We start from the raw sequence: 27,689 nt of genomic DNA on the forward strand, positions 1-27,689 counted from the left end.
TATGAAAGCTGGTGGTTCCTTTTAACATGAGTCTTCAATATTCCCAGGTAAGAAGTTTTAGGTTGTAGTTATTATAGGAATTATAGGACTATTTCTCTCTATACCATTTGTATTTCATATACCTTTGACTATTGGATGTTCTTATAGGCACTTTAGTATTGCCAGTGTAACAATATAGCTTCCGTCCCTCTCCTCGCTCCAAACTGGGCTCGAACCAGGAACACATCGACAACAGCCACCCTCGAAGCAGCGTTACCCATGCAGAGCAAGGGGAACAACTACTCCAAGTCTCAGAGCGAGTGACGTTTGAAATGCTATTAGTGCGCACCCCGCTAACTAGCTAGCCATTTAACATCAGTTACACCAGCCTAATCTATGGAGTTGATAGGCTTGAAGTCATAAACAGTGCAATGCTTGAAGCATAGCAAAGAGCTGCTGGCAAAATGCACGAAAGTGCTGTTTGAATGAATGCTTACGAGCCTGCTGGTGCCTACCATCGCTCAATCAGACTGCTCTATCAAATCATAGACTTAGTTATAACATAATAACACACAGAAATGCAAGCCTTAGGTCATTAATATGGTCGAATCCAGAAACTATTATTTTGAAAACAAAACTTTATTCTTTCAGTGAAATACAGAACCGTTCGGTATTTTATCTAATGGATGGAATCCCTAAGTCTAAATATTGCTGTTACATTGCACGACCTTCAATGTTATGTCATAATTGCGTAAAATTCTGGCAAATTAGTTCGCAACGAGCCAGGCTGCCCAAACTGTTGCATATACCCTGACTCTGCGTGCAATGAACACAAGAGAAGTGACACAATTTCACCTGGTTAATATTGCCTGCTAACCTTAAACCTTAAAGTTTGAAATATCCAATAAATGTTGTTTCACTTCATGATTGTGTCCCACTTGTTGTTGATTCTTCACAAATAAATACAGTTCTATATCTTTATGTTTGAAGCCTGAAATGTGGCAAAAGGTCGCAAAGTTCAAGGGGGCCGAATACTTTCGCAAGGCACTCTATATGCAACGCAGAACACGCTAGGTAAACTAGTAATATCATCAACCATGTGTAGTTATAACTAGTGATTATGATTGATTGATTGTTTTTTATAAGATAAGTTTAATGCTAGCTAGCAACTTACCTTGGCTTCTTACTGCATTTGCGTAACAGGCAGGCTCCTCGTGAGGCAGGTGGTTAGAGCGTTGAACTAGTAACCGTAAGGTTGCAAGATTGAATCCCTGAGCTGACAAGGTAAAAATCTGTTGTTCTGCCCCTGAACAAGGCAGTTAACCCGCCGTTCCTAGTTAATGTGTTCTTAACTGACTTGCCTCGTTAAATAAAGGTGTAAAAATATAAATAATAATCTATATTTTTTAAATCGGCAAAATCGGCGTCCAAAAATACAGATTTACGACTGTTATGAAAACTTGAAATCGGTCCTAATTAATCGGCCATTACGATTAATCGGTTGACCTCTAGTCTGGCTATCTGTCAGCCTTTTGCCAAGCTGATCTGAGGTCTTGGATCCTCGACCAGGAGAGTCATGACAAGTAGTAGGTTTGCTAATGGCTCATATCGGTGATGCTACATGCATGACACTTAGCACCTGGTAGCGGTTGAGGTAAAGATGAACACGTAGATTTCTTTCTGGTCATATTGTGACTGAAGCTGAAGTCAACCCTGAGTGCCATTTTGTTGTCTGTTGGGTCACCACACGTGCATAACCCATTGGTTAACTGTGTTGAACAAGGCTAGGCCTTTGGTCATTGTGTTTCCACTTTATTTTTTGTGTTGTGTTTCCTCTAAACCATCAGCATGAATTCACTTCGCAATTTCTTTCACTGTTTTTGACGTGTCAAAGGACCTCATTGAACTCACTGGTGTGGATCCCCCTTTGTACCGCTATGTATGCTCGCTAATTGCTAAGTACATTTTTAAAGCGGTTTATAGCGCATTAGCTTCCATTGCTAGCAGTATAACTTTCACAATCACTGGCCTAACTCTATTTCCTCTTTCCACCACGCATACATTTTAATACCAGCCAGCTGAAAATAGTTCCTCATGGTGTGTCAGTGTACTCTGTGAGTCCGTCCGTCCCTCCCTCCTCCCCCTCCCGGCGGAGTAACACTCTAATTTGAGTCAAGCAGGAAGGCCTAGTGCAGCGCATGGTGATTGACTCTTAGTACAGTACCTTCGTAGCTTCTCACTGTCGTTACCACATTACCGTCCCCGGGGCCAGATCTGATATGAAGATAGGGTTGCATCTCTGGAGAAAGTAAAGGGAGCTTTAAGAGTCAGTCATGATTTTGTGCATTGCTCTCAACGTTGTACCACGGCGTTGTACCACTCTGAGACGACGGGACTCACGCTCTGCGTGTGCGTGTGTGCGTGTGTGCGTGTGCGTGTGTGTGTGTGTGTGTGTGTGTGTGTGTGTGTGTGTGTGTGTGTGTGTGTGTGTGTGTGTGTGTGCGTGCGCATACAGCCTTGGTCATCTCTGCTGAGGAACTGGAACAGCCTGGCGGTGACTCACCCGGGCTACATGGCCTTCCTCACCTACGATGAGGTCAAGGCCCGGCTGCAGAAGTTCATCCACAAACCTGGCAGGTCAGTGAGAGACGACATACGTACACGTACACAGACGCATGCAACACTGACACGCGCACATCAACACACACCCACACACACTTAGCATATGCACACTGACAGGAGCACACACACCTCAGCTAAATACACTTTCTCCGCTAATGTCAAAGCACACACACAGTGACAGATGCTGCTGTTTATTATGCACTTTCAATCAAGTTACCAACTCATTATAACCATTACTCTGCATATTTTTTTAAATAATTTAAATAATCAACTCACTGACTTGCCCGTGCTGTCGCGTACTCTCACGCTCCAATACAGCTACTTAGACAACTGTTAAGCACATTACGTTCTCACACAGTCTGTCTGTCATGAGCTTACACACCACTAACAAACCCAACTTTGCACCACCATACCTAACACACACTTACACAATGACCCAGAAGGCAATGACACCCCCCCCGTCTCACGTGCCCCCTGTGGCACACGGAACGGCGTGGTACCTAGCATCAATAGGATGTATTGTAGAGACTGGAGACTCGCTCCAACAGAGCGCAAGTGTGTGACACAACGCGGCCAGTATTTAGCCCTCATTCACCTCTTAGGCCTAGTTGACAAATTTGGTGACGCTTTATAATGACGTTAAAAGAATAAGCTTTACTTAGCTATTTATGGATAGTGTATATTCATACTGATAATACTTGAGGATTCTGTGATTCTGTGAACATTTACAAGCGTTGCATATATACTGCATTGTAAGCGGTGGGTGGGTGTGTGTGCACAAACACTCACACTATAAGCAGTACAATTTATAACCATATATTGTTTACTAACCTTGTAATGCCCACAATTGCTTTATAAAAGGCTTGTTAATGAAAATATGTCATTTAGTATTGAACTCAGTGCAGGGAAGCTCACCAGGAGTTTGTTTAGGGTGGGGATGAGCTGGGATTGGGCATTTTATTTCGTCCCCCCTGTTGTCATTAGTCCTTGGTGTGTATGTGTGTGTTCCGCAGCTACATCTTCAGGCTGAGCTGCACGCGGCTGGGCCAGTGGGCCATCGGCTACGTCACTGCAGATGGGAACATCCTGCAGACCATCCCCCACAACAAGCCCCTCTTCCAGGCCCTCATCGACGGCTTCCGGGAAGGATTGTGAGTTTACCAATCTCTTTCTCTCTCTCTCTCTGTCTCTCTCCTGTCTGTCTGTCTCTCTCTCTCTCGCCTGTCTGTCTCTCTCTCTCGCCTGTCTGTCTCTCTTTCTGTCTCGCCTGTATTTCTGTCTCCTCCCTCGCCCATATAAACTTTGTGGATACGTCTCAAAGTCCCTACGCCACTGAACTCAAACCAACACGTCTCATGTTGCGTCGGCCACGACTCCATGTCCGCCTCTTCTGTTTTCATAAGCAACAGGAGAGGTTGGTTTGCACCGTGCAGTAGTTTGGGTGGACAGTGTATATAATATCGTCTCCTACAGCAGTGTTTCCACACTCGAGTACCCCCAGCAGTACACCTTTCTCTTGTGGCCCCGGACAAGCACACCTGATTCTACTTGTCAACTAATCATCAACCCCTTGACAAGTTGAATTGAGGTGTGTTTGTCTGGGGTTTCAACAGAAAGGTGTACTGTTGGAGGGTACTCGAGGACCGGAGTTGGGAACCACTGTCCTCGAGTATGCCGGTGTTTTTATTAGATTTTTTTATAAACGCTGTGGTAAGTATCTTCAAACCTGTAATCAAATGCTGAATTAGTCTGTGGAAAGGTTTGCTTTGCAAAGAGCCTGATGCATGTGTTCTATAAAGCCACTATGAAAGTATCACTTAGGCCTCAAGGTTACATGAAAGATATAGTCAAAAGCATGCTGTATGGCTGTGACTCAATTTACACCCTATTCCCCATATTGTGCCATGCTTTTGATCCTATGTGGCAGCCCTGTGTGGCTCTAGTCAGTAGTAGTGTACTTTATAAGGGGAATAGGGTGTCATTTGAGACAACCTATGTGTGTTGCTTTACCCTTGTGAGTGACCAGAGTTCCGTCTCCTCTGCCCAGCTACCTGTTCCCCGACGGGCGTACACAGAACCCAGACCTCACAGGACTGTGTGAGCCATCGCCACAAGACCATATTAAAGTCACACAGGTGGGTCTCTCTCTCTCTCTCTCTCTCTCTCTCTCTCTCTCTCTCTCTGTCTCTCTCTCTGTCTCGCTCGCTCGCTCACATTCATAACCTCACAGGACTGTGTGAGCCATCGCCACAAGACCATATTAAAGTCATACAGGTGTGTCTCTCTCTGTCTCCGTCTCTGTCTCTGTCTCTGTCTGTCTCTCTCTGTCTCGCTCGCTCGCATTCATAACCTCACAGGACATACAGCACTTCCTGAATTTTGGGTCCTGTTTAGTAGGGAAAAAGATTTGAAACTGAGTGAAACGCAAAATTCTCATTTAGTTGTCTGTTTCAAAATGTTTTGCCGTGCTGTGTCCTCCTGAACATGACTCTGGCTCTTTTCAGTGGCCGCATACGGTACGAACCGAACTCGACTAAGGGTGCTTTAATGTGCTCTATTTGTATGAATGTGTTACCCTGTGCTCAGGGAGGCCTCCTGAAATCCCATGGCTGACTGTGTGCATGTCCTCAGGAGCAATATGAGCTGTACTGTGAGATGGGCTCCACCTTCCAGCTGTGTAAGATCTGTGCGGAGAACGACAAGGACGTGAAGATCGAGCCCTGCGGTCACCTCATGTGTACCTCCTGTCTCACCGCCTGGCAGGTACTGTACCCCTAGTCTCTTTCACACTTGCTGGGTTGGGTGGATCAGTGGGTCAGCGGGCGGAAGTGTGTATGTGGGTGCATGCATGTGCATGTGTTTCCCTAATCCCTCTCTCTCTCTCTCTCTCTCTCTCTCTCTCTCCCTCTCTCTCTTCTTTTCTTCTCCTTCAGGAGTCGGAGGGTCAGGGCTGCCCGTTCTGCCGCTGTGAGATCAAGGGCACGGAGCCCATCGTGGTTGACCCCTTTGACCCCAAGGACCCCATAGGCGGCTCCTGTAGGGGCCTGTTCGGGGCAGATGGCGCCCCCTCACCCAGCTATGACGATGACGACGACGACCGGCTGGACGACCCCCACCTCATGATGAGCAAGCTGGCCTGTTCCAAGGTGAGCGCGGTCTAGCTGGGGCCTAAAGCTGATTATGGAGCCCTCTTCTCTATAGCTCCCGGGTGAAGTTTTCTCTAGGTGACAGGTCTAGGATCAGCTCCCCCAATCTTAATACATTGCTCTTCCTCTATCCCTGGGCCACGTTCAGCAAGGCGCAACACTGGAACGTTCAGATAGAAACTTATTATTTGTGACTGAATTTTTCTCTAAGTTTGCCTACTCAATTTGGGCACATAGCCTACTGTAATCCTTGTGGACTATAGTTGAGCACCCCTGCTGTGAACTGAACTGTTCTGAGGAACTCTCTCTCTTTCTCGCACCTTCAGAGTGTAAGATCGCATCGCTTTCATCTTTAACTTCTAAGGTCAGGGTTAGCTTTGCTTCTTCCAGGTATTTGATGTGGAGGGCCCCTTTCTTTTTCTCCTCTTGTGAGCCAGCATCTCTCAGCTGTCTGTCTGTAACACGTCAGAACTCAGCCAGTGGAGTAAGCTTGTATAGATGACTACTTTGAGAGTGAGACTACACACACGGCTTTGACGTGATGGGGAAAGTTTCCCCCCTGGTTTTGAAGAGTAAGTGCAGTGAAAAGTATCCAGAACTCTCTTCCTGAGCTGTGGGGTGGGGATGTTGGTGCGTTGCAGGTGGAGCGTCCCCCCTCGCCCATGTCCCTGGCGCCCCAGTCCTCCCTGCCCCCCGTGCCCCCCCGCCTTGACCTCCTGCAGCACCGACCACCTAACCCCCCAGGAGCATCCAGCCCAGGGGCCACATCCAAGGCAAGCTCTCTGCTCATCAAACAGCAATAGACAAATGGGAATGTCACAAGGTGAAATGTGTGAGAGAGGGGCCTATTTAGCCACTGTTGGAGGACAGTGGAGGTTGACTAGAAATAAAAAAGTATAATAATTCAACCAAAAACCTCAAACAACTTTCTTTAAAAAACCAAAGGCTTTACAGCTGTTAATTAATGTGCTTCCGTAATAATTTGCTGTTAATTAATGTGCTTCCGTAATAAGTTGACAAATACTCCTGTGAAGTAGGCTACTTCCTCCTTTGAAAACAGATTGAATTGATTGTCCTCGTGGTCTGTAATTGTGCTCTCCTTTCCCTTAGGCGTCCTCCCACCACAAGGACAAGCCTCTCCCCCTGCCCCCAGCCCTGAGGGACCTGCCACCGCCTCCTCCCCCAGACAGACCTCTCTCTGCCGGGCCTGACGGGTGGCTCGGCAGACGGCCCCTACCCTGCACCCCCCTGGGGGAGCCCAAGCTGCCTCCGGCCCCGCCCAACCGCAACCTGGCCGACTGGAACCCCAGGCCAGTGCCCAAGGCCCCCGGACAGCCACCCAGTGTGGGAGACACGCGGGGGGTCCGGGAGCTCTCCAACAGACACTCGCTCCCCCTGGCCCTACCCTCAGTGCTAGACGGATGCACCGACGGACAGAGGAATAACAGCTCGCTCAGTCTGGACCATCAGCTGGAGAAGGGAGCCCAGGTCTAATACGATCTTCTGTTAGAGCCGTTGGTTAAATGTGGTTTCACAGACATGGATGTGACCTATACCAAGACGGTGTACAATTTGTATGGGGATCGCAAATTGGTATTTACAGAAATACGACTTTAGCTGTGTCTGACTGTGTGTCTTGTCGGTCTTCTCTTGTTCCTCCCCAGAGCTTTGGAGGCACGGCGTCTGGCAGTCAGGCGTATGACAACCCCAAAGTGAAGCCTTCAGTCTCGGCAAATGCCATCTATGCTCTGTCAACAAGGTACCGTAAAGTGCACACACTCCTCTCCCTGCTGTGTGAATGTGTTGTATGATGTACAGTGGGGAGAACAAGTATTTGATACGCTGCTGATTTTGCAGGTTTTCCTACTTACAAAGCATGTAGAGGTCTATAATTTGTATCATAGGTACACTTTAACTGTGAGAGACGGAATCTAAAACAAAAATCCAGAAAATCACATTGTATGATTTTTACATCAGAAAAGCAGAACTTAATATTTGGTACAGAAACCTTTGTTTGCAATTACAGAGATCATACGTTTCCTGTAGTTCTTGACCAGGTTTGCATACACTGCAGCTCCTTAGTTGCCCTGGCTGTGTGTTTCGGGTCGTTGTCATGCTGGAAGACCCAGCCACGACCCATCTTCAATGCTCTTACTGAGGGAAGGAGGTTGTTGGCCAAGATCTCGCGATACATGGCCCCATCCATCCTCCCCTCAATACGGTGCAGTCGTCCTTTCCCCTTTGCAGAAAAGCATCCCCGAAGAATGATGTTTCCACCTCCATGCTTCACGGTTGGAATGGTGTTCTTGGGGTTGTACTCATCCCTCTTCTTCCTCCAAACACGGCGAGTGGAGTTTAGACCAAAAAGCTCTATTTTTGTCTCATCAGACCACATGACCTTCTCCCATTCCTCCTCTGGATCATCCCGATGGTCATTGGCAAACTTCAGACGGGCCTGGACATGCGCTGGTTTCAGCAGGGGGACCTTGCGTGCGCTGCAGGATTTTAATCCATGACGGCGTAGTGTGTTACTAATGGTTTTCTTTGAGACTGTGGTCCCAGCTCTCTTCAGGTCATTGACCAGGTCCTGCCGTGTAGTTCTGGGCTGATCCCTCACCTTCCTTATGATCATTGATGCCCCACGAGGTGAGATCTTGCATGGAGCCCCAGACCGAGGGTGATTGACTGCCATAGTGTATCAAATACTTGTTCTCCCCACTGTATAGGGCCAGGAGTTTTTCCTGACCAAGTGACCCATGAAAAACTCTGTCCTAGGTGTATAGCTCAGAACCCCGAGTTTTCCCTGATCAGGTCCCAAAATCTCCTGGCCCTGGTTATATGAAGTGTCCCCCTCTCTCTCCCTGCGTTGTCAGACCCCATCCAGGTCTGAAGCCAGTGGCCGGGGAGGAGGCCTACGAGAGTGACGAGGAGTCCGACTACATGATCCCCACCTCTCGGCCCGTCCTGGTCCCCATGGCAGAGACCCCAGTCCCCAAACCCCCCCAGCCTACCTCTTTCAACTCATGGTAAGCACCCTCTGCTATAAGTCAGCATATCTTCTCATTGAAAAACACTTCACTGTAAGTTTGTTGATGATATTGTAGGGGGTACTGTGTACATCTTCTGTTATGTGTTTTCTCATTCTGACATTTGATTTGCACGTCAATAGCGAAAAACACAAGTAAAAAAAACGTTTTAATAATAATTACTGGCCATATGATGTCATGTCCTATTAGTTTTCCTCCCCTTCCTGTGTTTGGTAGGCCCATGCTGAATGACCTGGATGAAGGACCTCAAATGTATGAAGCCATGTATAACGTCCAGGTCCAGGCTCACCTGGCCAGAGACTCGGGTACTGCCCTACCGCAACACTGTCTGCGTGCCAAATGGCACCATTTGCACTACGTAGTTCACTATTGACCAGTACTTTATGGCCACTCTCTGTTCGAAACCCTCTACTTCTGCTTATTATAAACACACATGCAGTATACCCCATCTTTACCTAGTTCAGCACTCCAGCTCTATTCTAATTTTAGCCACTGATTTATCCCACGGTATTCTATCCCACTGTATTCTATCCCCACTGTATTCTATTCTATCCCCACTGTATTCTATTCTATCCCCACTGTATTCTATTCTATCCCCACTGTATTCTATTCTATCCCCACTGTATTCTATTCTATCCCCACTGTATTCTATTCTATCCCCACTGTATTCTATTCTATCCCCACTGTATTCTATTATATCCCCACTGTATTGTAATTCTATCCCCACTGTATTCTATTCTATTCCCACTGTATTCTATTCTATCCCTACTGTATTCTATTCTATCCCCACTGTATTGTATTCTATCCCACTGTATTGTATTCTATCCCCACTGTATTCTATTCTATCCCCACTGTATTCTATTCTATCCCTACTGTATTCTATTCTATCCCCACTGTATTCTATTCTATCCCACTGTATTCTATACTATCCCACTGTATTGTATTCTATCCCACTGTATTGTATTCTATCCCCACTGTATTCTATACTATCCCACTGTATTCTATCCCCACTGTATTCTATTCTATCCCCACTGTATTCTATTCTATCCCCACTGTATTCTATTCTATCCCCACTGTATTCTATTCTATCCCCACTGTATTCTATTCTATCCCACTGTATTGTAATTCTATCCCCACTGTATTCTATTCTATCCCCACTGTATTCTATACTATCCCACTGTATTGTATTCTATCCCCACTGTATTGTATTCTATCCCCACTGTATTGTATTCTATCCCCACTGTATTCTATTCTATCCCACTGTATTGTAATTCTATCCCCACTGTATTCTATTCTATCCCCACTGTATTCTATACTATCCCACTGTATTGTATTCTATCCCCACTGTATTGTATTCTATCCCCACTGTATTGTATTATATCCCCACTGTATTGTATTCTATCCCACTGTATTCTATTCTATCCCCACTGTATTCTATTCTATCCCCACTGTATTCTATTCTATCCCCACTGTATTCTATCCCCACTGTATTCTATCCCCACTGTATTCTATCCCCACTGTATTCTATCCCCACTGTATTCTATACTATCCCACTGTATTGTATTCGATCCCCACTGTATTGTATTCTATCCCCACTGTATTGTATTCTATCCCCACTGTATTGTATTCTATCCCCACTGTATTCTATTCTATCCCCACTGTATTCTATCCCCACTGTATTCTATCCCACTGTATTGTATTCTATCCCCACTATTGTATTCTATCCCCACTGTATTGTATTCTATCCCCACTGTATTCTATTCTATCCCCACTGTATTCTATTCTATCCCCACTGTATTATATTCTATCCCACTGTATTGTATTCTATCCCCACTGTATTCTATTCTATCCCCACTGTATTCTATTCTATCCCCACTGTATTCTATTCTATCCCCACTGTATTCTATTCTATCCCCACTGTATTCTATTCTATCCCCACTGTATTATATTCTATCCCCACTGTATTCTATTCTATCCCCACTGTATTCTATCCCCACTGTATTCTATCCCCACTGTATTCTATACTATCCCACTGTATTGTATTCGATCCCCACTGTATTGTATTCTATCCCCACTGTATTCTATTCTATCCCCACTGTATTCTATTCTATCCCCACTGTATTCTATTCTATCCCCACTGTATTCTATTCTATCCCACTGTATTCTATTCTATCACCACTGTATTCTATTCTATCCTTAGATTCAAATGCCATTCTTTCATTTCACCCTTCTGACCCTACTGTGAATCTCTCCGTTCCTCAGATTACTCTGAGCTGCCTCCCTTGGCCAGTACCAATTGTCCCATCTGGGAGATCCCCTGCCCGGTGCGGGAGCCCCCTGAGGAGGTAGAGGAGGAAAACGGCTACGACATCCCCAAACCAGCGTTGCCCATGGCCCCGGCCCGACGCACCCTGTCCGAGCTGGGGGCCACTTCCAGCGCCGCCTTCAACCGTCTCTCCATGGACAGCGAACCCGGAGCATCCGCCTGTAAGCGTTCCCTTCAGAGACACCTGTTTCAGACCCCTATAGTTAATTTGTAGGGCGGGGAGTTTTTTCCTGATCTGACCAGGGAACTCTGGGCACTAGGTAGTTTGTTTGATAGAGACCATGTACGACCAAACGGTGCACCAGATTTGAGTTAAATAAATAGCTAATTCTGTTACTAGAGCCCAGAGTTTTTCCAGACCAGTCATGTTGAGGAGAAACTCCTGGCCCTATGTGTCTCCAACGGTTACACAACCCTGTTTATTTAACAAGGTTGTCCCTAGTGTTGTATTCCTATATTTATACATATCTCAGAGCACCCTTATGGCGTCTTCAAGACTTCCGATTGCGAATCGAGATTTGGGCAGGAGTACAGGATTGTGAATGTGGATGCTGCTTGTTGTTCTGTGGTTTGTGATGTGAATGCTGTTCTATTTTCCTCCCTGTCCTTCTAGCCTTCTCAGATTCCAGCGACGCCCCAGAGCGGCCGCCCAAGCCCCTCCCACGCCGCATCAACTCTGAGCACCGGCCCATACCTCCTGGATTAGGCGGTGGTGGTGGTGGAGGGGGAGGAGGAGGTGGAGGAGTAGCCAACCCCCAGATCACCAGTGAGATCGAGCATCTCATGAGGCAAGGCTACACCTACCAGGACATCCAGAAAGCCCTGATGATTGCACAGAACAATATGGAGATGGCCAAGAATATCCTGCGCGAGTTTGTCTCCATTCCCTCCACGGCTCACATTCTTACATAGTACCTCCTCTGCTCCAGCCCTGCCCAGCTCAGCCCAAAGTCCATCTCCTGCAGTACTAGCGCTTCAGTGCTAACTGGAGCCCCTGCAGTCTCCTGTCCGGCGCCCTCTCAAAACTAGCTCATTCCGAGCCCTGCGCTTCACGCGCTTTTTCAAGAGTGACCGGACGCCTTTTGTAATGTGCTGCAGGGCCACTCTCCAGATCCCATGGGGTGAAGTGATGATGATGGCTCATCGCACAACCGACGCTTCGACGGTCGTTTTCACGTCCTCTCGAGGCCTCTACCGAAATGTAATCGACCCCCCAAAAAAAAAAAAAACACGTATGTGCGTCTATCTAAGAATTTAATATATAACTAAATATATATTAAATGTGTGTAATGTATACATATATATTTCCAATGAGTTCGGCTTTGAAGGTCTGTTTTATTTCACGTCGTCCATGTTTAAGGATAGATTGCAGAGGATAAAGATGGTGGTTCTTTGGGAGAGAAGCACCCTTCTGTCGTCCCCAGCCCTCACTTTGAAGAGAGCGGCGGTTGTCGTTTAGCATTCAGAAGCAGGCGTTGCCTAGACTCACAGCAGAACATTTGGCAACATGTCAAATATGGCCTTTATTAATGCTTCGGTACTTCTGTGGGGGGAATAGAATGTGTGTGTGGTTTGCCTCAAAGTAGCATGATGTGTGTGTGTGTGTGTGTCGGGCCAATGACCTGGCTAGTAGGGTTGGGACGTGATTGGCTGACCTAGCTCACTGGTTGACCATTTGACTTAAAACCCAGGTGAAAAGCAAAGCTGTGTTTGACTGTGTTGTTGTCTATGTGCATCATTTTCTACGGTGGGTAGCATCGTTTCCTTACATGGAACCACCCCCCTAATCATCTCGTCCAGTGATTCCGATGCCCAGACTGGGAAGCCTGTGTTTTTGTTTTTTCAGTAAGATGTTTTTTAGAGGCAAGTCCTGGATCTGCTGTCAGAGCCAATCAATCGAAGCCACCTGGGAGGTCCCGGTTGGCCCATGTCCCAATCCCTCTTCTGTGCAAAATGAATGTGGAATTAATATATAGCTCAGACGTTTTCGTTCTTCTTCCTCCTCAAATGTAGTGCTCTCAAGCAAGAGTCTGAATGGGAGAGGCAAAGTGTACGGAAATGTAATGGCGAGAGAAAAAGGATTGATGGATTCTAATAACGGCCCAGTACCGGGGGTGAAGATTCTATGATACATTGACAACAGCTTAGACATGAGGAGAGCTTCGTCTGCGATGTGCACCGAAGCTGTTCAAGCGTTGTGAGAGAAATGTGTCATCGATTACTTTAATAATATATTATTATTATGATCATTGTTGTTATTATTCATTCAGAAGTGCTTTACTGCTGCTACTATTGTTAGTGCTATACAATTAAGCCTTAAATGTACATTTTGTGAATATTGTTTAACCTCCTCTTTTTTTTGAAGTGACAGTATCTCATATTGTGTTCTTTAGTTGGTGATGTAGCATATGTGAAAATGCAAGCAGCTTGGGGTTGTGCAATTCAAGCCGACTTCAATTGTTTCTCCATTTTTAGGAAAGTGTTGGACTGGTTAGCCTTTAGAGGAATTATGATGACATCGTAAATGGCACTGTCCCGCAAGTGGTAGCATCAGCAAACCAAACAATGTGATTGATGAAGAGTAACAGTATCATAACTCGTTCAGAAATCTGTGTTGTAGATGCCTCCACTTTTAATCTAAGATTATAATTGTGCGAGCTTTGTCATTTTAAGGATTGACTTAATTGCACAGCTGCAACTAAGCCCAGTAGCTTAGTGAACGAGAACATCTTGAGACGCACAGCCAAAACGTTTACGAGTTGCAGCCCCCCAAAAAAAGGAAAGGGGGGGGTTCACATTCTATATGACTCTTGTTTATTTCCGTAAACCTTTTCGGTCACACAGTGATGGGGTTCTAAAGAGTGTTTGCCTTTCTTTTTCCTATAGAGGTATTTACAACCAGTGTTTGGGTCAACGCAACAACAGGGTTTGTGGACCTGTTGGGAGTGTGGGAATTTTTCTCTCTGGTTTCTCCGAATTTGTTAAAACACTCCTCTGTTGAACGAGGACTAACACATCTTTCCTCTGTAACTGGGGTTGAAATGTTACTGAAACCTTCCCAGAATTCCCAGGTTTCCCAGAAATCCCAGTTGAAGGATAAGATGGCCTCCCTGCCCATTACCTCCTGATTCCAGGGAAAATGTTGCAATCCTAATCTGTTACTCAGAAATACCGTTTTGTACCCTAACCAGACAAGAGACTTCACATGGACTGTTCAGACTCGTCTTAACTCTAATGAGTTGGCAACGAATTGTTAAACTAACCAATACACTCATTGAATTACAGCAGGTGCACCTCGTTCCTGTCTGTCTACGTGGTAGGTCTTTGTTCACTTTTGAGTTTTCCTGTGTTTTCAGATTCAGTAGGGCCTTCGGAGTTTGAACGCAATCCACAAACCTCTATTTTTAGGGAGCCCATAACCGATGAATATCCACACGTATTGAATTTACGAAAGTAGCCTATTACTAAATTGTCATTAAAACTTGCATATAATTTTGTGCTGACTTCTATTACATTGTTGGTTCAAATGTTTAAGAAAAATAAATGGCACTGGCTCACATTCCTAGATTATTCTCTCCGGGACCGGTACTAAATGAGGTACGTTGGCCCCTAAAAGGTGGAGAAGCTCTGTTAATGGGATAGCCACCATGGGCTGTAGAATCATCGTATGGGCTGTAGAATCATCGTATGGGCTGTAGAATCATCGTATGGGCTGTAGAATCATCGTATGGGCTGTAGAATCATCGTATGGGCTGTAGCTTCTCACCTGTATCTCAGTCTCCAGACTGGAAGAGGTATGTGGCGTCTCTTTTTTTTGTTTCTTTTTCCTCTGTTCCTAGTTGCCTTTTGAGGGAAACGGTAAAGTCACTTTTGAATGAACCACCTTCAATAGGGATTGTGAGGTTTCAGAATGGAACCACGTATCCTTTAATCTTGATGACTGTACTGATTCTTGTCTATGTATGAACATGTATGTATGTATGTATGTATGTATGTATGTATGTATGTGACTTATTCCACATTTTGTTGTTACAGCCTGAATTCAAAATGGATTACATGTATTTCTTGTTCTCGCCGATCTACACACAATACTGGCAAAGCGAAAGTGCTTAAAAATGTTTTCAAATGTATTGAAAATGAAATGCAGAAATATCTCATTTCCATAAGAATTCACACCCCTGAGTCAATACATGTTAGAATCGCCTTTGTCAGTGATTACAGCTGTGAGCCTTTCTGGGGAAGTCTAAGAGCTTTGCATTCCTGGATTGTACAGTATTTGCACATTCTTTTTTTTCTCGTTTTTATTCTTCAAGCTCTGTTAAGTTGATCATTGCTAGACAACCATTTTCAAGTCTTGCCATATATTTTCATGCAGATGTAAGTTGAAACTGTAACTCAGCCACTTGGGAACATTCACTGTCTTCTTGGTAAGCAACTCTCCAGGTGTAGATTTGGCCTTGTGTTTTAGGTTATTGTCCTGCTGAAAAGTGAATTAATCTCCTGGTGTCTGGCAGAAAGCAAACTAAACCAGGATTTCCTCTATGATTTTGCCTGTGCTTAGCTCCGTTATGTTTATTTTTTTATCCTGAAAACTCCCCAGTCCTTAACGATTTACAAGCATACCCATAACATGATGCAGCCACCAGTTAGCTTGAAAATATGGAGAATATTGTACTCGGTAATGTGTTGTACTGGATTTGCCCCAAATATAACACTTTGTATTCAGGACAAAAAAATATATATTTTTTTGGTGGTTTTACTTTAATGCCTTGTTGCAAACAGGGGGCATATTTTGGAATATTTTTTATTCTGCACAGGCTTCCTTTTCACTCTGTCAATGAGTTAGTATTGTGGAGTAACTACAATGTTGTTGATCTATCCTCAGTTTCTCCTATCACAGCCATTAAACTCTCGAACTCTTTTAAAGTCACCATTGGCCTCATGTTGAAATCACTGAGCGGGTTCCTTCCTCTCCGTCAACTGAGTTAGGAAGGACACCTGTATCTTTGTAATTTATAACTTCATGCTCAAAGGGAAGTTCAATGTCAGCATTTTATTTTTACCCATCTACCAATAGGTGCAATTATTTTGCAAAGCATTGGTAAACTTTGGTCTTTGTGGTTGACTCTGTCTTTGAAATGCACTTAGGGACCTTGCAGATAATTGTATGTCTGGGGTGCAGAGATGAGGTAGTCATTCAAAGATCATGTTAAACACTTATTGCACACAGAATGAGTCAATGCAATTTGTGACTTGTTGAGCACATTTTTTTACTCCTTTTTGCCATAACAAAAGGGTTGAATACTTATTGACTCAAGACATTTCAGCTTTTCATTTTTTATGAATTTGTGAAAATGTAGAAATATTTTCCTCTTTGACATTATGGGATATTGTGTGTGTGTAGGCCAACGACAATCTACATTAACTTCAGGCTGTAACACAACAACAAAATGTGGATAAAGTCAAAGGGTGTGAACTTCCTGAAGGCACTCATAAGTGTATATTGACTTTTTCTGCATACTATACCAATTTTTGCTACGATACTGTCACTTTAAAAATGAGGTGTATACTTACTGATTTAAAATAATGTGCGGAAATTGCTATGTTTTTATTTTATTTAGCATTCCTGTATATGTCAGAATTCTATTTTGTATTTTTCCCCCAACGGTTTTTGTTTACTTTTGTGAATAATTCTGTGCGCAGTGCCATATGTTTAGAAGTGTCGGTAATGTCCTACTGATGACTAAGAATACGGCGTTGTCCGACGAGAGAACATGGTTTCAACCCTTTGGTCTCAGTTCGTCCAGTGTTCTTCTTACAGTACCTATGTTCCCTCTCTGCCTATTGGATGGCGTCACCACGTTACACACCAAACTCCTTTTCACAATTGGAATTGTTCCACTTTTTACCAGATGAGGGCGCTGTCTGTCCACGTTGCCATGTTTCTCTTCAACAGTCAAGGCGTTTAACTTTTTGATGTTTTTTAATGCTCATATCACTTTGGAAGTATGCACAGTGCTGTACTGTTTATTAAATGAATAGTAAGATGTCTTGTCCCGGTCTCTGTTTAACGGTACTTATGCTTTGCTCAAGGACTGTGTTCAGCTCACTACTCTGGTTCACACCTGTACCGCAGCAAAATATTTTCTTCATCCATCTAGTTTTTAAAAACCCATGTTTTATACATAACATGTTATTGGCTGCTGATTGTGCCCCAGGCTTGGGCTTTTGGAAGACACTTGTCCAACCCCAAATCAAGCCCTTGACCCTATGTACCTTTTTAGAAGTAATATGGTAATTGCTCCTGAGACCTCCGTAAGTGCATAGGGGCTATGGGTGGATTTGGGATTGGACAAGTGTCCGACTCTCTCTCGCTGCCTTACTGCTTCAGTACCGTCAGTACCACCATGTCCACTTTGGTTTAAAACATGTCTGTAAGTCAATGCATGTAGATGGTCCGATAACGGGGGCCTTTCAGGGTCCATTGTTCTTTTGTTACGCATTTTCCACTATAAACATATTTATTAATTTAATGCTTTGCTGCTCCTCCAAAAACTTAAATGAAACTGTTTTCTGGAATTAGAAGCATTTTTCAAGTCTTGAAAAATATATATTTATATTGCTATGCTGCATTTATTTTGTCCATATTCATTTATCCTGTTGATTTATTTCTGCTATTTATCCATTATCATAGACATCCATTAATTTGATGCAGTCCTGTCTTGTCACTTGAATCACAAAGAAAAGACTAAAAAAGCCCAACTAGGGTTATGTCCTGATTCTCCACCCTTCTCCCGAGTCCAGAAACATGCAGTCGTGGATTTAACAATGGTGGAAACTACCTCAAACGCTTACACTCAATGCATTTAAATCCATGATGCACATGCACGCTTTTTGGGAGAAGGGTGGAGAATCGGAAACCTTGGGTTTGAGTTTCTACAGTGAACCTGAACTTGATTCAATGATCCACATTGGGGTGCGCTTGTCCTCCATTGCATCTCCCAGTGAGAAGTGGATGCTCTGCCAGTCCAACGTCCTGTCCAACTACAAACGATCCTCCCTGCAGTGATCACTAGGGTACGATCGAGGTCTGACTTGCTTACTTGTCGTTTGTGCCTTTATCTGAATCTCTCGGTAAGGATCTTGGTAAGAATTGTTAGTCCCATTTTAGTGTTCTTAAAAGGCTAAGATCCCTTTATGAACACAGACCCAGTACAACCAACTCCTGTTCCCCCCTCATCTTGGTATCAATTCAAAATGGGATAATTATCCAAATCTCTTCTTTTTTTTTTTTTACTCTTTGGGAAGCAACGTGTGAAACATGGGAGAGGACCAAAACACTGCCTCAGTGACTGTAGTACAGTGTACATTCCTGTCTTCACAAGCCCAAAGCAGTGTTTTATATTTGGAGTATATATATTATACAGTATTCTTTCTGTCAATGGATGACTAGGCCTGTCAAAGAAAAACGGACCGTGGAAGGTCGTCAAGATGATGTACAATCTTTTCGGGCTTAAAGACACAAGTTTTTCATTGAACAAGTCATTTTTATTTGGCATTTACTTCATAAAAAATAAATTACAAACAAAAGGAATCCATTCACCTGCCCTGAAGTTAATCTGTCTTTGCAACTCATAGATATTACACACACAACAAAAAAACACTTTTTTTTTTTTTTAAATAATCAAAATTAACACTGATAGTTCTTGTCCACAATATTAACACAATCTTTAGGGGGAGATATTGAAGGGTGTAAATTAAAAAAGAACCAAACATACATTTTTACCTCAAACTATCAAAGATTGATGATTGTCTTACTTTTCTCCTGACTGGACCGTAACATATGATTGGGAGAACCATGAGTAAAAAAACTACAAAAATACTGGTGGCCCTAATGATTGATGCAGACTTAAGTTTGGTGCTCACTTAAGCATACCAGCTTTTAACCTGTGGTGTAATGAGAGGACATTCTGGGGTTTGTGTTTTAATATGGCCATGAGCGAGCTCTTCGGATCTTGCTTTGTGATTAAGAAAGCTCAAACTAAGGAGTGTATTGTTATCAAGTCATTCTCTCCTGTAGAAATTGTGGTAGTCTGACCAACAGATAAAATGAAGTCTTGCCATTTTGTTTGTAGAATGAAAACCACTAGGTATGTGTATATACATGTAAGCATAACATTTCCGAGGAGTTCTGTGTAAAACACTATCAGAGTTGAACATTTTAGTCCCTGTTCAGACAACTTTCATATAGGTGATGTTTGCCATAGGGGTGAGTAGAGTAAATTTGAATTGTTCTTACTTTCAGCATCACGCCATCAAGGGAAATATAGTATTCTTTCTAACAAGGATATCTACATATGTCAGGATGCTGCGTATCCCTGGAAATAATCAGAATTCATATAAATGTTAGTTTTGAAAGCAGCTTGTCCAAAAAAAAGTGCTGTCTTGGCACAACTTACATACTTACATTTCTTTACTGAATGAAATATGACCACTACGTTTTTATAAACCATATCTATTCTTATCCTGCTGTTACCTCATATCTCAGTGAGAATGTCTTGCATTACACCTGGGAAGAAAACACTTTGCTTTGCTCAACTTGGCATTGCCTCAACTTACCCCTCTCCCCACATTAAAGAGCCATTTTATCTTCACTTTCATGAGAAACGAAGATGACATTTCACTCGCAAACACTCCTTCACCCAACTTAAACCAGAGATTCACAGACAAAACATGACGACAAATCATAACAAACAAAACAAAATCAGTGCACTGGACAAATATTCACGAATAACGATAAAACAAGTGTGAAAGAAAGTCAGCTGTACTGCTCGCTGTGATTTTGTAGAATAAGAGGCTGAATGTATATAAGGCAGACAGAACTGGAAACATATCAGCGTGATTCTTAACTCTTATGTACAAGGAGTACAAGCACTATGGAAGAAGAAATAAAAGAGTACAAGAACTATGGAAGAATGAAAAAGTAACCAATGACGCTTCGGCTTCATCGGAGCTCTGCTATTGGCTATTGTAGTACAAAATAACCCAATCCGGAGCTGATAGGAACGGGGACCCCTTATCCATGCATATTTCAGCACATATCCTTCCTCCCATGAAGAAATCACTGGTTTGACCTGATTGGATAGGCCTTCACCTATCCAAGTCGTGTCAGCTCATTGATTACTCCAAATGAGGGAAAGAATTCCAACATATGCATTCCAACATATTCAAACAGGGCCCATCTCTCATAAGATAAGGCCTTACAGACAAGGCCTTACATGTTCATTCACAAAGCCAAAAACAAAGGGAAAACGCATCTAAGAATAGTTTCAGTGGTAAGTAAAAGCTACAACAACAACAACAATACGAAGACTAAACTCAAATGGAATCATGACCCATACTGGGGTCCATTTTGAGAACATAGCTCTAAAGGTTGGATGTTGGTTTACATGGGTAGATGAAGCAGGCTGTATACATGTAGACATGGTTGGTAAGACCGTCATTATGCATCCATGGTTTCAGTGTACAGACTTTAGCAAAGTAGGAAGTGAATGCAGCCAATCACACGCAGAACAACAGCAGGTGGACCTCTAGAGTAAAGCTAGCTCTGGTCCAGGGCGTTAGTTCACGTTGCTCCACTATGGTGCAGAAGGAACGCGCACTTAACGCCCTGGACCAGAGCTAGCGCGAAGCCTACACAGACGTCCCTCCATCAAATAGCAACAAACCCAAAACAACTCCTAGCCATGTCTTTTTAAAAGGTTTGTCTCAGGTTATTTTAAATAAAGAAATTCATACAGAATATATTACACTTCATGAAAAAGCAGTTCCGGGCTGCTCTTCAGTGATTGGTTGCCCGAGTTGGTATTTGGATTAAGGAAAATATATAACAAACAGTCCCTCTTATTTCATGCTCTAACTGGATTTTACGGGTGCAAAGAATAACCACATTCATTAAAATTGCTAGGCTGATCCCAGATCTGTATGTGCTTAGGCCAGCATCTCTGTCAGGATAAAGTATGAAATAGCATGACTTGAGAGAACATAGCTACGTCCTTTGTTAGCCACTGCCATGCTAAAGAACTACGAATCTGGGATCAGGTTAGAGAACTGCAGCACATATCAGATGAGTTCTCCTGGAAGTTGTAGGCTACGAGGCATCAAAGGATCCATCCCACCCTGAGCGAGTGAACTGGCCTGGGAGCAGCTGCAGCAGTCGCCCCCTCACACACCTACGCTCACTTCTGCACGTACATGTCCTTATCACCCTTTACTCCAGAGGACAAACACACACACACACACACACACACACACACACACACACACACACACACACACACACACACACAGGTTGTATCATAGGACAGCAGATAAGGAACATTCAACACCAACTCAACATTGCATTGTATTAACCACTGAAGTTCAGATACAAAAAAATACAATTTTAACTATAATTTTGATGAGGAGTACAATTTACAAGGATGGTAAAAAAAGATAGCCAGTGTCCATAGTTACCTGGTCACTAGGAGGTTTCTTGTCTCCGTTGACACTTAAAAGCACGGCCTCCTCTGTGTTGTCACTCTTCATCTCCACCACTATGCCGCCCTTATTCGGTTTGGTACTGGAAGGACAGCTCGTAATCACCAGCATGACCAATATATGACCTTTTTCACACTACTACGAGCTGGCCTGTTTATGCCTCCACCATAGTTGCGATACTAAAAAGGACTAGAAACTATCCCAGCCAGCACAGTACGGTTCGGGTTAGCACGATAGTGTGAAAAGGGTATCTGATAGCAACTATAATGACACATCAGGTAAAATCATGGACAAAAAAAACGATGAGCTATTGTAGAGGTATCGTCTGAGGCATATTCAACAAATTAAGCGCTCTGATATAACAAACTTTCCCCAAAATGCACAGCTCTTCCAGCAATCCTGGTTGGAGGATTCCTGGAAAACCTGGGAATTTTGAGAATGCTTCTGGAATTTTGCAAACCTTAAATACATTTTTGTTTTAAATGGAAAACACACTTACAGATCCTGCTTGCCCGAACGCCCACATGGGAGCTTGCCCTTCTTGTACAGGAAGTACAGCACACTGCCAAGGATAGCCAGCAGAAGAATACAGATGATGATGACAGCTATGATCACACCGCTGCCCTCTGGTGGGACAAAGAAGAAGAGGCGGAACCACGGGTCATTTCCTGTCCGGTAATTGCTTTATGATAACTTCGTCCTCTTAAGGAGTTTCTGATGATGATGATGATGATGGTGTGTGTGTGGGTGTGCGTGTGCATGTGCGTGGGGGTCGCTTGCATCATTCAGAGACAACAGCATGCACAGGTGGTGGTGGTGATGAACAGGTGTACAGTCTCTGAACCAGGTTGTTCATCATGGAAGAAGTTCTTCATTGAGGACTAAAGATCAGCCAGAAGGAACACTTTCCAGAGTTGGGCTGCTTGGTTTCTTTTTCAGAGAATACCAACCAGAACTACAGTATGACTACAGCATGACAAAGGGAGAGAGAGAGAGTGAAGGAAGGTAAAGAGGCAGATGGGTGCACTTGTTGATGGACCTCCCCTGGAGGAAGGATGCAGATGTAGATGGATGGATCCATTTCCATCAAGGGAGAGAATGGGTGATACCACTCCATTCTCTCAGGAGGGGGATTGTACTCAAAATGCTCAATGTGCAAATGTAACTTTTCAGCCTAGTTTTTTCTGATTATGTTTCCAATGATTCACGAAGCATCATACAGAGAAAATATACAAATGATAACATTGTCACTAACAATGTTTTAAAAAATCTAGATTTCATCATTTTCCACTTGATCATTTATAAGTATCTCTCCACATAGATAAAGTTGTGTAATACGGTACATTTTCATGCAGTATTACAAAGTCACAAACCGGGAGATCCTATTCAATTATGAATTATTCCATATGTCACAGGTGTTGCTTCCTGAGTAGTGAGTACAAAGCCTGCCCCTGCATAGAGAACGAAGGTCCTGTGTTGAGAAAGCGAGAGCTGTGTGGGGGGTTGTGGAGGGTGATGGTGGTGGTGGTGGTGGTTGGGGGGGTTCAGTCTAGGCAGTGTGAGCTGGGTGGAGCGAGGGGTGGGCAGGGCAGCCTTCTAAGCGCATTAGGTGGGTGGCAGCATCGATAAGAAGTCACAAACCTTTCTTGACTCTCTTCGGAGGAGTTACTGGTGTTACTGTTGTTACTGTCACTGGAGCTACCACTGTTACTGGAACTAATGGAGTTGTTACTGGACAAACCACATGGACACAGTTGTCACGATAATACACCAGCTCTATGGCAACACAACACTGTTAACGACTGTGCAACAACTGCCTTGTCTACTTAGCATGGCCCTAATCACTTAGCTCCGTGTTACAAACACAGATAGGCAGGAGACATGAACCAGGAAAGGCTCTGCAGTCTGCACCCCCCCAAAAAAATGTCCTAATCGTTTCCAGGAGCGGCAGCGCTGGCTACTTAATCCAATTTTGCCTGCAAATGAAACAACAAACAGGATTTTCCCTCAGAGGGACGTAGGCAAAGATTTCCTGGCATGACGTGAGCGGTCCGCTTGAGGAAATGGGAGTCAGGAGACTGTTGAGGGCACTTTTACCATCAGCGCACGGCTACAGTTTCAGCCTCGATCCTGATCTGTGTGCAAACAAGACAGCTATAGGCTATATTTATGCAATAGGGCGATACGCATCCATTTAGTGAACATAGTCCGAAATAGGATGACAGCGTAGTAAGAGTTCTATGGCTGGTTTCCTGGACCCAGATTGAGCCTAATTCTGGACTTAAAAGCATGCTCAATGACAGCCCAGAATCTCCATTGAAATAGATTTTTAGTCCAGTTCAGGACAAGAGGCTTAATCTATCCGTGTCTGTGAAGCCGGGCCATAAAGATTTCATTTAATCGAACATCGAATTATGACAGTTATCAAAGAACAGATCAGGATGTGTTCGTATTATATGACGGAGCAACATGTGGAAGATAAACGGCTCTCGCACGGCAATGAGTCAATAAAAGGTTTCCCAACCATGACCGTCCTCATCAGTAGAAACCTTAGTTCACCCATGAAGAAAAAAATTCAGATTTGGGTCATTTCTAAAAGCACCTGTCGCGTTTTTATTTTTCTTCTCTTTAAAAAAAAAAAAATTGGCCTGACTCACACAGAAAGCTAAAGTAGACCGTAAACCGTTCGAACACAAGACTGGGGGAAATATGATTGAGCACAAGGGTGCGCGCTTGATTGATAAATGACGTTGCTTGTTTCAACACCATGGTCATTTTTTTCATTGCATTCACAGGTGATCAGATCTCACAATGCTTGGGAAATGTTAAACCCCCGTTGATGTGATACAGTGATCTTCAAGGAATGTGCAGCATGACCGCAATAAAGGCTACGTGGAACTCAACCAATGCCACAGCAGTGATGACAGTGAGTGTTATCTACTAAAAGAGTGGTACACTTACCTGTAGTACTGGGAGCTGACGAGGTCGTTTGGACAACTGAAAAAAGGCAAAAGGGGAGAGTGACACTCTACTGTTAGCACACTGAGTTTGAGGGAAACTAAGAGAAGCTTTACTAAAGATGATTTGAAGCTCAGGTTCAAGTTTTCTCTTATGTTGCCATGAATTAAATCCTTCGGACGTTAGTATATTCTGCCTGTTGATTTTCTCTTAACAGTCAGACCGGACATGTTGACATAAAAGATACACGATATGACAAATAAGAAAGTGGACAGACAGAACTTACTGGCTTTGAGGCTGAAGGAGATGGAGACTGTGCCATGGTCGTTGGAGGCGTTGCAGTAGGCTGTGACGTCAGAGGTCACCTTGATGCTCACCACACTGAGAACCTCGTCCTCTGTCTCTCTTTGGGACAACTTCAGGATCTGGCACAAACGGCGAAATAAAGTACAGATAAGACCAGAAACCGAACAGCGTGTGTGTCCCAAATGTCATCCTATGGGCCCCGGGTCAAAAGTAGTGCACTACAATGGGAAAAGACGGCCATTTGGGACGAACAATAAACATTATTGACAAATGTAGAGATGTCAGTTAAGAAAGGAATGTTGAACGTGAGTTGCTTTGTCGATTAACATTGTTACAGGAAATGACCCAGGAAGCCAGGATTGGGAACAGATCTGTGCATAAATAGATCAAAAGCTAGTCAAACATTGTCTGTATGAGCTGACCCAGAGAAGACCTCGTTTTCCTGTCTGTCTGTCTGTCTGTCTGTCTGTCTGTCTGTCTGTCTGTCTGTCTGTCTGTCTGTCTGTCTGTCTGTCTGTCTGTCTGTGTCTGTGTCTGTGTCTGTGTCTGTGTCTGTGTCTGTCTGTGTCTGTCTGTTTGTCTGTTTGTCTGTCTGTCTACCTGTGATTTGTCAGAGGAGCTCCATGTGATAACAGGGGTTGGGTATCCTCTAGCGTGGCAGCTCAGCTTCTGGGACTTCTCTGGGCTCACCTCCTGGACTGGGTCTGCTGACTTCTTGATCTCTGGGCGTCCTGCATGGGAGAGGAGCAGGGTTAGTTGTGTGTGTGTGTATATGTGTGTGTGTGTGTTTGTGTTTGTGGGCTCACCCTCTACGAAGACACGTAAAGAGCCACTGGTCTCCAGTCCTTCCAGTGAAGACACCTTCACCACACACACGTACGTCCCCGCCATGTCAAACACAGCGTCCTTCAGGGTCAGTGTGTGGCCCTCTGCAACTTTTTTTCCTTTCTAGACACACACACACACACACACACACACACACACACACACACACACACACACACACACACACACACACACACACACACACACACACACACACACACACACACACGTCTAAATAAATCAAAATGTCACATGCGCAATGAAATAATTACTTACAAGCACTTAACCAACAATTCAGCTCAAGAAATAAACTGAAGTAAATAATAATAAAAAGTAACACAATAAAATAACAATAACGAGGCTATATACTGGGGTACAGGGGAGTCAATGTGCGGGGGTACGGATGACTAACGTGACTATGCATAGATAATAAACAGCGAGTACCAGCAGTGTAAAAACAAATGGTGGGGTCAATGTACAGTTGAAGTCGGAAGTTTACATAGACCTTAGCCAAAGACATTTAAACTCAGTTTTTCACAATCCCTGACATTTAATCCTAGTAAACATTCCCTGTTTTAGGTCAGTTAGGATCACCACTTTATTTTAAGAATGTGAAATGTCAGAATAATAGTAGAGAGAAGGATTTATTTCAGCTTTTGTTTCTTTCATCACATTCCCAGTAGGTCAGAAGTTTACATACACTCAATTAGTATTTGGTAGCATTACCTTTAAATTGTTTCACTTAGGTCAAACATTTCGGGTAGCCTTCCGCAAGCTTCCCACAATAAGTTTGGTTAATTTTGTCCCATTCCTCCTGACAGAGCTGGTGTAACTGAGTCAGTTTGTAGGCCTCCTTGCTCGCACACACTTTTTCAGTTCTGCTCACAAATATTCTATAGGATTGAGGTCAGGGCTTTGTGATGGCCACTCCAATACCTTGATTTTGTTGTCCTTAAGACATTTTGCCACAACTTTTGAATTATACTTGGGGTCATTGTCCATTTGGAAGATCCATTTGCAACCAAGCTTTAACTTCCTGACTGATGTCTTGAGATTTTGCTTCAATATATCCACAATGTTTACCCTCATGATCCCATCTATTTTGTGAGTGCACCAGTCCCTCCTGCAGCAAAGCACCCCCACAACATGATGTTGCCACCCCGTGCTTCACGGTTGGGATGGTGTTCTTCGGCTTGCAAGCCTCCCCCTTTTTCCTCCAAACATAACAATGGTCATTATGGCCAAACAGTTCTATTTTTGTTTCATCAAACCAGAGGACATTTCTCCAAAAAGTATGATCTTTGTCCCCATGTGCAGTTGCAAACCGTAGTCTGGCTTTTTTATGGCGGTTTTGGAGCAGTGGCTTCTTCCTTGCTGAGCGGCCTTTCAGACAATGTCGATATTGGACTCGTTTTACTGTAGATATAGATACTTCCGTACTTGTTTCCTTCAGCATCTTCACAAGGTTCCTTGCTGTTGTTCTGGGATTGATTTGCACTTTGAGTACGTTCATCTCAAAGGACACAGAACGCGTTTCCTTCCTGAGCGGTATGATGGCTGCGTGGTCCCATGGTGTTAATACTTGTGTACTAGTGTTTGTACAGATGAACGTGGTACCTTCAGGCGTTTGGAAATTGCTCCCAAGGATGAACCAGACTTGTGGAGGTCCACAATTTGTTTTCTGAGGTCTTGGCTAATTTCTTTTGATTTTCCATGATGTCAAGCAAAGGCACTGAGTTTAAAGGTAGGCCTTGAAATACATACACAGGTACACCTCCAATTGACTCAAATGATATCAATTAGACTATGAGAAGCTTATAAAGCCATGACATAATTTTCTGGAATTTTCCAAGCTGTTTAAAGGCACAGTCAACTTAGTGTATGTAAACTTCTGACCCACTGCAATTGTGATACAGTGAATGATAAGTGAAATAATCTGTC

At 43.8% G+C, this 27,689-nt stretch overlaps 2 protein-coding genes across 5 annotated transcripts in view; one reads left to right on the plus strand and one right to left on the minus strand.

The window, feature by feature from the left end:
* The window catches only part of cbl (Cbl proto-oncogene, E3 ubiquitin protein ligase), a 53,144-nt gene extending 40,815 nt beyond the window's left edge, over positions 1–12,329 (plus strand). Inside the window, exons 5-16 of the mRNA XM_052467213.1 lie at positions 2,495–2,616; positions 3,615–3,752; positions 4,649–4,736; positions 5,233–5,364; positions 5,535–5,747; positions 6,389–6,520; positions 6,858–7,235; positions 7,412–7,506; positions 8,621–8,773; positions 9,011–9,099; positions 11,057–11,281; positions 11,734–12,329. Coding sequence (XP_052323173.1) covers positions 2,495–2,616; positions 3,615–3,752; positions 4,649–4,736; positions 5,233–5,364; positions 5,535–5,747; positions 6,389–6,520; positions 6,858–7,235; positions 7,412–7,506; positions 8,621–8,773; positions 9,011–9,099; positions 11,057–11,281; positions 11,734–12,032 — 2,064 coding nt within the window. The 3' untranslated portion in view covers positions 12,033–12,329. The remainder of the gene's footprint in view (positions 1–2,494; positions 2,617–3,614; positions 3,753–4,648; positions 4,737–5,232; positions 5,365–5,534; positions 5,748–6,388; positions 6,521–6,857; positions 7,236–7,411; positions 7,507–8,620; positions 8,774–9,010; positions 9,100–11,056; positions 11,282–11,733) is intronic.
* A 6,317-nt stretch (positions 12,330–18,646) lies between these two features.
* The window catches only part of LOC118397092 (cell surface glycoprotein MUC18-like), a 46,639-nt gene continuing 37,596 nt past the window's right edge, over positions 18,647–27,689 (minus strand). For 2 of the 4 annotated variants that reach the window (XM_035791551.2, XM_035791552.2), the window contains exons 10-17: positions 25,730–25,871; positions 25,524–25,654; positions 24,904–25,042; positions 24,621–24,656; positions 23,301–23,390; positions 22,159–22,285; positions 21,636–21,741; positions 18,647–21,388 (exon numbers count right to left, since the gene is read on the minus strand). In XM_035791551.2, coding sequence (XP_035647444.1) covers positions 21,359–21,388; positions 21,636–21,741; positions 22,159–22,285; positions 23,301–23,390; positions 24,621–24,656; positions 24,904–25,042; positions 25,524–25,654; positions 25,730–25,871 — 801 coding nt within the window. In that variant the 3' untranslated portion in view covers positions 18,647–21,358. Of the gene's footprint in view, positions 21,394–21,635; positions 21,742–22,158; positions 22,286–23,300; positions 23,391–24,620; positions 24,657–24,903; positions 25,043–25,523; positions 25,655–25,729; positions 25,872–27,689 lie in introns of all 4 variants that reach the window. The other 2 variants (XM_035791553.2, XM_035791554.2) reach the window with 2 other exon arrangements.

Source organism: Oncorhynchus keta, chromosome 18, assembly GCF_023373465.1.
Source record: "Oncorhynchus keta strain PuntledgeMale-10-30-2019 chromosome 18, Oket_V2, whole genome shotgun sequence".
NCBI lineage: Eukaryota > Metazoa > Chordata > Actinopteri > Salmoniformes > Salmonidae > Oncorhynchus > Oncorhynchus keta.